Below are 14282 nucleotides of genomic sequence, written 5' to 3'. Positions count from 1 at the left end.
TCACCATTACAGTTGTATGTGAAAGCTACACTCCCACTCATCAGAGAATCCTCATCAATCCTATTAAAGTCCCATTAACAGGTGCAGATAGGACAAAAATGAACATCAAGCTCCACCAGCGATTCATTTATCTTCTCTTCAGGTTAAGACATGGATGGGGAGGAAATGCAGCGAGGTATAGTAGACATACAGAACATCCAAAAAAAGAAAAGCAGTCAGTAAATATACCGCAGCAGACTGTATATTTACGAAGTTACACCTGTCTAAAAGGACCCATTCAGAAGCAAAGTGACAGTCATTATAAAGCGTTTACACTGATCATCACTGTAATGCATCGTGGCGGCTTGTTTGAGAATCTGGAGGGGGTTGGTGGGGGCTGTTGGTGGGTGGTAGGACTGCGACAGGGCAAAAGCAACCCATGGTAGTGATATTTGGCGGGGATGCGCTGCACCTCATGGCTGTCGAGCCTGCTGCTCCTCACGGCGATTGATGAGGAGGGACAAGGTTAACGGGGAGAGCGGAGCCGCAGCTGCACTGCACAGCGTTCATCAGCGGAGGCTGGAGATTACAGCACAGCCCAGCTCCCTGTATGTGTGTGGAGGAGAGACCCACTCTCCTCACTAGCATTGCCGCAACCTCTCCCACTCCCCCATTCATTTTACACTACAGTACCTGCAGCTGTCTACAAGCACTGCTCAAGGAAAAAAATCGTACTCTGGCAAAATTTTAACCCCTAAAATCCGAATGTGGGCCCACACTTCCGTTCTGCACTCTTACGAATGCTAGAAGGGTAATAAAGCATCAGTCTGAAGGTGAAGATTCAACTGCAACAATTTTGGAATACAGTATGAATTAGTTTTTTGTCAACATGAAATTCTCAGGGTATTTTCAGTTGTAGGACTCCAATCAGACTTGATGTACTGTTTCTAATGTATTCACTAGGAAGGTAACGATCTGGTCCGTTTTCATTTTTATTTCTAAACTAGCCTTTTTTTAAAACCTGAAGCATATACTGTATGGGCTAAATGAACACATGAAGCATACTAGTATATTTCTAGGACTGTTTATTAGTCAAACTTGCAATATAAATGACATTTATTAGTTATTTAACTGGCAAAAACAGCATTTAAAGAACTTGAAAAGATAAAAAAAAAATCAGTTCAAATAAAGTGCTTCACTGAAACTATGAGGCACTTGGCTATTTAGCACAATGAGTCATGCGTGTTTTTTAGGTTTAACACAGTACAAATGCACTTAACTGCTTCATGTTATTTACATCATCTTGTATCAAAACACAGATCAGCCAAAATTATAAATATACTATATAAATTACTGCTGTCAAAGTTAACACATTTGTAGTACAACAAATTATAAATGACACTATTTCTTTACACTTTTAATAGATTTTCCTAGTTTGACCCTTCCATGCATCCACAGCAATGCAGGTTTAGGACTAACTGCTCACACACTGTTGCTATGTGTCTGACCTCTTATTCAAATATAGCTTTTAAATGTCAGGTTTCATCATCTTCTTTAACTGCTTACTTCAGATATGATTGCAATAGGCAAGTTTCATTTATGGTTTTGTTGATAAAAGTAAAACTAAAGTTATTCCCAGCTTCTACCATGGTAAATTAGCTTATTACATCAAGTATGAAGATTACTTCCTTCACTCATATGTCTACAGCAAAATGTACTGCTTTTTAAATGGACAAACGCAACTAATCACTATTAACTACACAAAATAAATCAATCATTTAATATTTTAATCATTTCACGACCCTACTATAATTAAAACAAAATAATAAATTGACTGATAAGTGTTTGTATGATTGGAGCAAAAATCTCTCCATTCTGATCTCAGCTGACTGGCTGACTCTGAGCCTGGTCGATTATAATCCTCCAGTTAAATTAGATCACATGAAAGTAATCGATTTTTTAATTTAAGATTTCATAATTCATTACATTATTTCCTAAAGAATCACAATTAAATCAAATTATTATGAGATTCATATTTTTTTATTAAGTTATCACAACTGAATAATACGCTGAGAGATCAGTAACTGAATATAGAAACTTTGGTGGAAAAAAAGAGTTTAGACTTCATAAACAAATAAGTAAATATAGAGGGTGGGGTCATCACTTATATAGGCTGTCCCAAATATGCCAGGATAAGATTTTTTTCCATTTCAATTGTATTCCTGCAAAATGATTTGGATGGATTTCCCCACAGTGGGTCCCAGTCATGATCAGTGTAGTTTCTGCTCATGCTGGCACATTCGTAGCTTCAGGCAATTCTTATATATCCCCATTTCCCTCCCCCACACCTGCTTGCTATGGCACCAAATTAGCAGGAGAGGTGCCAATGTGCAGAGGTGTGTTCCTCCAGAGAGCTGGAAACAAATGTCTTCTCACGTTAGATGGTGTTTGTTTGGGAGTAACCTTCGCTCAGGCTGAGTTGGGCTGAGGACACCCTCACAGTTTCAGAGAGATACTGTGTCAGGCCCCTCGCCGCATGAATTTCATTACTGTGCTCTACGGCGGAGGAGCAAAAGGCAGGAGCTTCCGGCTCAATGTGCTCATACGCTGTTGACCTGACAGCCATGACGAACCATTGAATTTCATAATATCGGGTCATGTGACTAAGGGCTGCCTCCTGGCTCTCAGACAATGATGTTAATTCCTTTGTGTTAAGGTCACACTGGAAAGGCCAGGGCTTTTCTCCAATAATGACATCACATTACTTAATTCTGCTTTCCAACTGTTTGTAAATTTGAAAGGAGAAATGATGACTTAATTATCATAATCGAGACAGGTACTGCTGAGGTTCAGCCCACAATGAATTTGATTTATGTTGAATATGTTACAGTCAAAGGTCAGCTCAGGTGAGAAAACAATTATCCAACTTTGTAGAAAGACTTTGGTTACAGTATTCAAGAGCGCAGCATAGCACAGCTTAAAATGTCAGGATGCATTCACTAAACGCTAACAGCGCTACCTTTCATTGTAGCAGAACATTTCTGCATACAGCACAAAAAATGGCAACCTTTGCCATGAGCAAGGTTAAGATGCACGCCATCACAGAACCAGGGAAGGCTTTCGCTATCCGAGCATTCAGGCAGGTTTCAAAGAGGACTGTGTCACGACAAACATTCCTCTCACGCTCACATCACTTTTACCTACCTCCACTGTCACAGGGAAAATCTGGGACTGTTTTTCTATGTAAGCATGTCAGTCAGTCTATATTAGAACATTCACTATGGGTTGCAAGGTTTTTTTCATGTGATAAACGTGTGCCATTCAAGTTATACTCAAGTTCTTCTAGTACAAATATGCAAATATAAGGATATGACTGCATATACTACTAATAATAATAATATTGCTGCTGTTGGAAGAAAACCTTGTATCTCCATTTTTTGATGCCATTTGATTATGACAGTAGCTTTTTATATTGCATTGATATTTTATAATGAATTAGCCAATCTAAAGGGTCCAAAAATTACTCAGAATAAAATCGCTTTATTTTAACTTACATTAATGTTCAGAACATTTTTCTTATCCTGTAAAAATGACCATTTGAGTCATTCTACAATTGCAGTGGCAAACAGGGTATAAATGTTGATGTGCAATTCAAGGATAACCTGTAGTCTGTTATAAAAACATTGCTGATATATATTGCATTCATATTGTAATTTTGTTTCAGTTTTTAAAATCACATCAGTGTTTCACGAGTAAAATCACTGATAGTCTTTGTGGTCAGTATTTTAGCCAAATTTATCAGAAACGTTTTATGTGTCTGTAACACCGCCACAAAACCCTTGAAATTTATTATCAAATTAAAATAGACACACAAACAAGCATCAAAATTGTTGTTTCAGTACTATCTGACATCACTGCTGTATTTCATAATATACTGTATATTGTACATGGGTAAAAACACTAATATAAAAAATTCAAAAAGATGATGTCATCATTTCTTTGCTGAACAAAGAACAAAAATATTAAGAGGCATCATCTTTTGCATCTTGAGCTGCAACAGTAGAATGACTCCTTTCTGAGATACAAGGTTTTTGTTACAACAGTGATGTGCAAATATGCAATTACAAAAACATACAGTCTTTATTATTTAACATTATTTTTTCCTTCCATTCTAGAACTATTATCATCTGTATTGTTATTATTGTTATTATTATTATTATTGTACAATACACATTAACCAATAAAGGGACTGGCACATAAACAACCATCATTTTCCACATTATTAATACTTGCTTAGTAATGCTATTAATAAGTTAAAGTAATGAGAGTAGAAGAGGTAATAGGTAAATTGATCAAACCTTGAATTTTAAGCAAAATAAAACAAGTTGACTTTGTACTTTGGATTGTTTTATGTATAATTTGGGAGTCTTAAATCTGCCATCAATAGCAGTGCTGAACGCTGCTGAATAAGGAAACCTCTGACATGTATCTTTCAGAGCCTCTAATTTGGGATCAGGCCATTTCTAACACTCTCAGTGTACATTTCACAGCAAATACTAAATCAGAAGCGTACCACCACAGACATACTCTCAGGATACTGAATCAAGGTTCTGAACCTCATACAGGAATGTAGCCAGCATAGACAGCGCCTCTTAAAATCTTCAGCACAAGGATCATCACTTCCGAATAAAGGATAAAGAAATGAAAACCCGATTTCAGATGCTAATGTTATGTCATGCTTTGCTGCATCGAGACATGGACATAGCTTGCTGCTCTGTTTACATGCAAATGTGATTTCTCAGTAATTCTTTTGGAGTGCGATTCAAACTGAAACAGGCACTGCAGAGAGCTGATGGAATGCTTTGGTTTTGTAACTCTGATTTTTAGATGGAGAATGATACCTTGTTTTCTGGAGGGAAACCCAGTAAAGCTCGAGCATTTCAGCTGATGGCACAAACATTTTGGATCAATAGCACAATTGATCACTTGCTTCCGTGGCTTTTTCTTGACCAGTGATCAATGGTTGAAATGCACTTACTTCAATATGTAATTTGGACCGGATCCCCAGCTCTTAAAGACACATTTCCAAAATCTATTCAATCCCCTCCTCCTTTTTTTTTTTGCAGACATTGCTTGGCTACATTCCTGTGTTATCCAACAGTGTCTCGGTGGCTGCACCTACCTTTAAAATTAGGTCTGATTCTTGCATCGTAACCAGACACTTTTCCCATGAGTTTGTCCAAAAATTCTGAAGGGGGCATGGGGGAGGCAGCTTTCCGTGCTGCAGCTTGCTGGGATGCTGCCAAGCTGAGGAATAAGACAGAGGGACAGAGAAGAAGACAGGTGCATTATATTATCATTTCACCAGCTGAGTAACAGTGTGCAGACAGCAAATGCTAAGACTGGCTCCCTGGCGCGATACTTGATCTGTCGCTTTTTAATTTAATTGAAAATCACAAAATTTGGCTTTGTTAAACAGGCAGTTAACTCCATTCTTAAAAATATCAGATGCTTTGTCTTTACACTTAAGCAACAACCAAACACACATAACTTGTTCTTTTCAGTTCCGATTTGTACCACAATCATCTACGGCTCCATTAGTGAAGAAAAATCAGTCTGAGCTTTTCACAATGCTGTGTAAACGCAGCCCAACAAATTCTTCTGTGTAGAGCTTAGGTGAGCTAAATAGTGGCAGATATTTAAGAACAATGTAGCGTAATGCAGTGACCATTCCCTGGTCAACGCTCATCCTTCTCTATTTACTGGTGTAATGAGTAAAAGTGAATATTGAACTTAAGAACATACAGGCCTATTACAGTAATCGGTCATTAGACATCATGGGCACCATTAGTAATACGTGAGTGAGTCTCACTGTGAGCGGCTCTTCCGACTCATTCTAAATGACAGGGCACTAACCAGCCTGGAGATCACATGACCACTCCAGCCTCCACTCTCACCACTCATACTCTCTTACCCTCTGAGAAGGTTCAAGGAGCAGGACACGCCACTCATTTTCTAAAGTACTATCGGGAGAAACCAGACCTATAAAAACATGCAGAGATGAACCCGGCCTCATTTTGAGCGTGAAATAGGTTAATAAACAACAAACAGCTCTGTGCAAAAGTTTGGGTGCACCTGGTTTTTGCATGTTTTTTGGGTGCACCTGCAATTTGCATGTTTTTTGTAGATTTGAAGAGAAAATAAGTTAAAACATCCTCTATGAGAACACACTACTGCACATTTGAATGCACAAATATGGTTTATTTGCTGCATTTAACATGGGGGGAAAAAATGAAACATAAAATATGGCCTCTGGAAAAGTTACACATTTTGTATTTCATGTTTTATTTTTTTCCAATATGTTAAACTCAGAAAATAATTAGGATTTGAACATTAAAATTTTTATTAATTTTTGTAACTTGTTTGTTCTCTCTCAGGAATGTGTCACTTTCACCTCAGAAATCAACATGACATGTAATTTGACGGGGTTTTCAGACATGCAGACGTCTGTAGTATCAGAAAATGCTGTACTACAGAACGTGCTTGTTTTCATATCATAATAGACCATAAGAGGTCTTTATTAAACTTTTAAGCTACAATTTAGCTTGACAACTCCTCACACTGTCCCAAAGTTATGTAGCACTACAGTGCAAATGTCTGGAATGTTTTTAACAATATAAAACTAATTTATTTTTCAGATAAATGCATAAAATACACTTGGTGTGTAGGTCTTTATCACAGATTTCAGGTCATTAGCAGAGAGCTAGGAAGCTTTAAAAAAAAAAGATACATTAGATGTGTCCAGAATGATGAACTGTGGTGATTTGTGCTTGACTGAGAAGGCTGTGCAACATCCAGAATGAAGGTAAATTTAACATACAGACTGCCTCATGTTTGAAAAGTGGTGATCAAATCTTGACAAAACATTATTTGTAAACAGATTATTACAGTATATAGTTTACAGTATTTAACATATTTGTTTCTTTTTATATTATATAAATAACACATTATAAAGGATGCATCAATATGATGGAAAACCTTTTGGAAAAAATATTATATCATAATTCTTCAAAACAATTTCACAGTGCACAATATGCACCATGATATGTAGTTTTTATGTAGGAACAGACAAAATAGAACCTGTAGTGCCACATATAAAAACTCTATAGTAATAACAACAATAATAAATCTACAACTACAGTGAGTTGTATTCAATGTTTTACACACTACACTGCACTAAATCCAATTAAACAGGCTTAATTATGCGCACTTTGTAATAAGTTCTGATGATATCCATGATATGCTCAGGAAAGCATAGCGTCACAATGTATCACAATAATAATAAAACATAGTCATATTGCCCACCGTAGTAACAAATGCAGTAAAGTGAATGAAATGCAGATATTTTACATATACAGTAGCCCAGCTTCAGCCAAACATGCTGCTCTCCCAGAAAACAGTAAAGCAGCATCAAGTATTGATGTGAAATATCAGTCAAATCTAAACCTCTGTCATTCCTAGTATAATTTCAGAATTATTTCCATCCCTACCAATTATTAATGTTGCATATAAGTAATTCCATACTACTGATTGCCAGTGAAGTATCATATGTGATATTGCACTGTAGGTAAAACACTTTTGTTTTTGTAAAGAAAGAAGAGTTTACTTTCTACTTTCTTGGAATCATCCTTACAAATTTCTAAATGCACCTATATGGAGGATCTCCATGTTGTACCTTACTCTTCAGTTCTCAGACTGCTACATGTCAATAATACACTCAGTAAAATAGTACAGTGCTTGAACTTATAGACAAATTTGCTAGTTACTTTGTCCAAACTTCAAGAAATATCTAGAACTTTAAATAACAGTGCTACAATATCCACATTTTCAGGTTCGATATGATATCTGAGGTCAAGCTTGGATTTGATTTATTTTAGATGTAAAAATGTCTTGACATAATAAGCTACACATTGTTTTGGCTGCAACAGCCTATTAGCAAATAAACTTCAAATCACAGCCCCTGCAATTTACAGTAACTTCAAACAAGCCCCGTCCATGATAGCAAATAAGAGACTGTCGAAGAAACTAAGGAGAAACACTGTAACAAAACAAAATTGTTATTGTTATTATACAAGTGAAAGATTCACTTTTACAAATAAATATATACATAAAGCAACAAATAAATGCAAAGAGTCAACTGCCAGGATCTTAGTCAACCAAGAACATTACGACTGATCACCCTGCTAGTCGACTTGGAGGGAACAGCCCTCAAAAACAGGCAAATGGGAGAATGTTCCTTTTTAAAAGTACACAAGCTAAAGGCTCTTATTCTATAGTAAAATCAATAGAGAGAGTATAAAGAGAGTCTATGAAGTGTGGCCTTCTGCATGGCTGCTCTCTCTCTGTACTGATCCTGTCTGTCACTCTCCTGCACAACTCGTCAGCTGTCTTGTCTAAAGGTCACTACTCCTGTTCATACAGCTGCTGTTCAATGATGGACTTTCTCCCCAGACAACGGTTTCATGTTCAGCGTCACTACACACACACACACACACACACACACATATATACTCCTAACATAATGATTTCAATTAATTGGCCCAAAGGACAGTTTTGCTGGCCACAGAATCAATGTTAGACAAAAGGACACCAATAATCATAACACAGTCATAGCGGTATATTGACCGCTCTTACGACCTTGAGACCGAACCTCGTCAATTTCACTTGCTGCACTGCTCCATTCATCCATGTTCCCACCTGTTTTCTAGTTGTCTTGGTGCGTCATCTAGTTTCCCTTTGATTTCTGTGGAACGTGTGCTCAACTCGGTTCTCAGTTAACCAGCAGTCAGCCTCATCCTGTTCCACACGCCATTAGCTTACAGCTCATTAACATTTACTGGTGTGGCAAACTGCAAAACCAGCATGTCAGTCAGACTCTTCTCTAGCTTTTAACCCACATGCAGGGGATATACAGCGAAAATGTAAGATTCAGTAAACATTTCAAAACCTAAAAACATATGGCTGCACAAAGTAGCTTTGCAAATCATTATTGCAACATTAGCTTTTGCAATATTGATATATTACAAGGTTGCAATTCGTTATACTGTATTTTTAACGTCTGTTGTGAGCATCCCAACCAATCACAGTTACAGATTTAAGATATTCACTCAATCCAACAAATATTCATTATTATTGGTCCAAGTAAGCCAAATTGTGAAGTGGAATTCCACTGATGTTTCAACATTTTGGAAAAAAAGTTTGATGTAAAATTCTCCGCTGTCAGAAACTTGAGAGTCCTAACTGTTCAGAGTGGTGCTGACAGGAACCAGACATCCAAAGCATTTAAAGCTACTTCGGAAAAAGAAATTGGATAAAATACACTACGTAATGCCTGAGATTTTGGCCTAAGACATATTTTTAAACATTATTCATTCGTTGTGGAGAGGGACATGCAAGATGTTATGAGGCAACAGAAGTGCCTAAATAGAATCTTTTTTTCAGATTTATCACTACTGTACCATTGTCAACATTACATATAAAAACTCAGAAGACATGTGTAGGTTCACTTATCATTTTTTGATATTAAATAAAATGGTTGTATTTGCATTTTGGACATTGGGACTCCTGGTTCCTATCACCACCACTACAAAGAAATCGGAGTCAGTACGTTTTTTTTACAATGCCACCGTTTCACATCAAACTTCTATGAATTACATCTCAACCAGTGAATTATGCAAAAATTTGTCAAATCTGTGCAGTTCCCTTTAACCATGTCAGACTGGTGCGCCATTGTACTTGCAATGCAAGGCACACTGCATGTGCAATATCTAACATTATATTCACAACACTAGTATTTTGTCCATATCGCATGAGTACATCTGTGTATAATGCAGGTTGTTTCTTATTTCTTATATCTAAAATATAATGTCCATTTTAAAACTAAGGTAAATTATATAATGATCTTATGTGCTTGTTTATAGTAAATAAAGTATTGGCTAAATTATTGACAATGACATAACAAATGTTAATGTACGCCAGTTATTTTGGACCAGTTCTATTATTGAATAAATATTGTTATACCTTGCATTTTCCATGAGGATAATATAATTATCACAGAATTACCAACTGGGATAGCTTCTAAAATTATTTAATTTACAATGGTAACTATCTTCTGTTTAGATGTCACATAATGTCTAACATCTAGCATCCAGTGCTTCTGTGTGTACATTTGGTTGGAAATAGTGACAAACTGGCAGACTGGCACTTCTCAACAAGAGCTAACCCTGTACCACAGTTTCTTTCTCTTGCAAGTATCCCAAAACACTTTGCCTAAATTAAATGTCAGATGTTTTAATGTAATAATCTTTCCAAAGTATATATGTGTGTAGTTAATTAGCTGGTAATGTTCTGCTTGTATAGCCTATAATTAATTGCAATAGATTAAGAAACAGACAAAGGTCAATAAAAGAAGCAATAAAAAGGTCACATAGCATGTAAACGAGAACCATAATTTCATAATCATAATAACTACATAACTATATATCACATTAGATTAGATACCAATAAACATAAATCTTGTAAAAAGTATCAAGAATGCCTTACTTCCAAAAAAAAGTATATATCTCAGATTTCTCTTTGTTCAAATCTATCAGCAGCACATGATGAGTTGGGCTTCTTCAAGGAGAGGTTTGGAAATGGTTAAACAAACCCACGGACATGCATACAATACTTAAAATAATATAAAATAAAATACTTATTGCATTAATATTATTACTTTATCAGGTGCCCAAAACCTGTACTTGTGTAGACGGATAAAAGACGTGGTTATCCAGAAATGTAAAATTTAGCACCACAAGTGTCATATTCCAATAACTGCACGGTATATAGACACAATGTCCCCATCATGATCCACAGACGCCTCATCTGACTCCTTTGTGCTGGACATACCCTTGCAGTGGAAACACAAGATTAGTCATGGTTCGGCTGACTGTTGTGGCCCTTTCACATATTTATAATCCCTATAGTTCCCTTACATGAACTCGTACTGCTGAGGGAATCTTTATGACAGTGTGAAATCAGGGGATGCTCCTTCTTTTCAAGGGATTTGTTCTGCTTTTCTGCTATCTGTTCATTTCAGCTTCATCACCATGAACGGGCTGGTTAGCATGACTCGTTTTCTTAACCCACTACTAAACCACGTCTGGTGATGAAAGATTTTAAAGATCAGAGCTGCGCTGTTGTTCTAATTCATTCCAACTGATGCTGGCCGTAGCAGTCGTGACGTCTTGATGCTAGTGCTGATGCAGCAGGGTAAAAAAGGGAAGAGCATCCTGCCAGAAAATAATATGCAAACAACCCAGAGACCTGCGTGCTTTAATGTGAAGCTCCAATCATTAGCCCTAAGTGTAGCTCATTATGTTCTTAGAGCCTCAGAAGAACCAGATCCTAATTGATCCTATCCTTGCATTTTGTAACACTCAAAAAATCAAAGACCTCTTTGGCTCCAATACGCCTCTTCCTCTGGCCATTTCTCGCTCAAAACCGTTCAGCCAGAGTCTTGCTCAAAGAACACAAGAGAAGCAGCATTTGATCAAACCAATGCAGAGGATTTACAGAGATAATGTGGTTCGTAGCTAGGGGTGGACGATACTGTATGTTGCCTTCATCGTGATCAATTAAATCGTGACATGCTTTGATGATTTAAGAGTATACCAGGGGTGGTGTTGTCTGCCACTTCTAAAACACAGAACAACTATGCATCATGAAAAGATTCATTTAGACCCATTTCAGAGAAGCTGTAAAAACTATAGAGTATTAAGAATGCACCAATTTGAAAACTGTGGGCTGATATCTGATACTTTTCATACAGTCAATTACAATGTTTTTACTAATTCAGGCATTTTCCTCAGCATCACCTAAACGTTCTACTCCTCCTGAGTACAATAAATACATTGTACAATATTGGGTCAAATAAAAAGAGTTTTTTCAATGCCTATCATTTTTAAGCCGGCTTCGTTCTGCATTCCTACTGAGTGTGGCATTTTCATAAACATCATAGTAACAAGTAGCTAATTAATCATTATGCCATTATTATTTTATTAATGTATTTTTTTGCCATTGTTTTCTCTCCTGCTGCTTCTTAAATGGTATTCTTTAAAGATTGCACTGACAGATGCAACATTTCATTTATAGGGCTTATCTCACACATTAATGTACCAAAAACAGTCCAAATTAGTTTTAACACAACCATTTTCCAACCTCTGTTTATCCTTAGAATTAAACCTTTTTTTCTTGTAGCTTTAAGTCTGACAGATGTAAATGACCTCTGTTGTGCCCCACTCAAAATGCCAGTCGAGGCTGAAACACTCCTTATAACTTCAATGTGAATGGGCAGAGCTAAGCTGCTCTAGGCTTTTCAATGACATCACGAAAATAAGTCAAAAAAGGTTGGCTTTGCAGCTTAGTTTCCTTAAAGGGACTGCATGGACTCAGGAGTAAACAGTACATTTCGTACCTTTTTTGGTTTTGCATAAAACGGGCCCTTTAAAACTGTTTTTCCATGCATTCCAGTGTGTTCACCAACCTCAGAAAAATAGATGCTATACTGTGGTACACGTCACGTTTCCTGAATATATTGTGATATTTTATTTTACCCACTTATTTACTCAGCTATTTCTGCATTCCTACAGCTTAGGGATAAATCTACAGCGTCAGTCTCAATAAGCACAGAAGAGGTTTCCGAGAATCCTAAAATTCAAAGTGAGTTATGGTTCTACTGATTGGAGTGCACTGCACTGCTGATTCGCCTTTTTCCCCCATGAGCGAGATTGATAGTTCATTGATAATAAACTGATTCGTGTGAAGTGCAATCAGTCTCAGTCTGCTTTAATCAATAATATATTACAATGCCTTTGAACTTTCCAGAAATCAATAACACTGAGAATAACACTCGACTGAGGAAGGTGATGTACTTTTTGGTCAAAGGCTTTTAGGATTATAAGTGAATATTCTTCTCTTTTGCTTCTTCTGCTGGTAATGCCAAAGATAATTACGTCCAGATAAAATGCTGAGGAGACAGAAACCAAGCACAGGTCCACTGCCATCCACTGTGCTTGGCTAATTACCACAGAGGGTCTCGAGTGATCAGACCAGACATACTGAGCCCTATTACCACTAAACATCACAGCTTAGAGCGCACAGTTTTATTTTTTTACTGTTTTAGTCTTCAGACGTGAGTCTGAAAGGCCTAACTGCCTATGACATGCAATAAAGCACATGCAGTCAGGCAAACTAGCCATGTCCCAGCATTTTCAAGGCCGACCCAAGGGCATGCTGGGGCTTCCCCATAAGCCGACATAAGGGCTTTCATAAGGGACAGATACTGAGGGTGCAAAGTGGTAGAAGAGCATGTAAAAAACAGAAATCATTTGTATCTTCATAAGAGTATTATAAAAGGTGCGGTGCATAATTATTCTTTTCATTTATAATATAATTCAACAGCTCCATTGAGAAATTAATTTTTGCATTTCACTGTTCCGGTCTACAGGACTCCATTAAACACTATGTATCCCCAATTGCAATGATAAGGCACGTATAACAAAGGAGCAAGGAACAGAGTGGAAAAACAGAAGCCACAAGAGGACCAGTCTCATAGGAAAGCGGAAAAGGTCTCACGTTCATGATGTACTGCAAAAATAATTTGTATATATTGCATTTTTAAAAGCTCAAGCTAGTTTTAATGGGAGAGAAACACAAACACCCTCCATCCTGGTTTTTATTAGCATTTCTTTACTCATATATTACTCAGTACAGGACTTCGAATATGCACCGCTGCATGTTACACAGACTAACGTTATAGATTACAAACGTTAAGGTGAATTTGTCAAATACAAATTGCCGATTCTTCTTACAGATGGCAAATTTCCCTGTATGATGATACAATATCATGTCTTTTTTTTTCTGCATGGGCAGTATTTCAGTATTAGCCACGCATCAGTCCCTCCACTGACATCCCCCGTCTCAAACAGAAGGCAACCTCTCATATGACAGCTCAAGCATGGATAATGTGAAGGCAAACATGAACAACAATTAGAATGGTGCGATTCACAGAAGGGAAAAAAAATCATGTTGGTGCACAATTTGTATTCATCAGTGATATTGGCGTGGACAGGGTAATCAATGTTTGGTAATAAGTCTGCATGTCAAATGAGGTCTGGGGTGCAGGCTGAGACTGGGAAAGAGATATCAATTAAGAGAACTTGCAAAGTTCAGCAGCAAACGCTGAAGCTGCAATATCCTGACTC

General features: G+C 37.1%; 1 protein-coding gene across 2 annotated transcripts in view; it reads right to left on the bottom strand.

The window, feature by feature from the left end:
* The window catches only part of glra1 (glycine receptor, alpha 1), a 73760-nt gene that overhangs the window by 57524 nt on the left and 1954 nt on the right, over positions 1 to 14282 (bottom strand). For both annotated transcript variants that reach the window (XM_017690047.2, XM_017690050.2), the window contains exon 2: positions 5162 to 5286. In XM_017690047.2, coding sequence (XP_017545536.1) covers positions 5162 to 5286 — 125 coding nt within the window. The remainder of the gene's footprint in view (positions 1 to 5161; positions 5287 to 14282) is intronic.

The sequence above is a fragment of the Pygocentrus nattereri genome, chromosome 8 (assembly GCF_015220715.1).
Source record: "Pygocentrus nattereri isolate fPygNat1 chromosome 8, fPygNat1.pri, whole genome shotgun sequence".
Lineage (NCBI taxonomy): Eukaryota > Metazoa > Chordata > Actinopteri > Characiformes > Serrasalmidae > Pygocentrus > Pygocentrus nattereri.
Note: the sequence above shows the minus strand (reverse complement) of the source record. Positions and strands in the feature narration are given on the sequence as shown.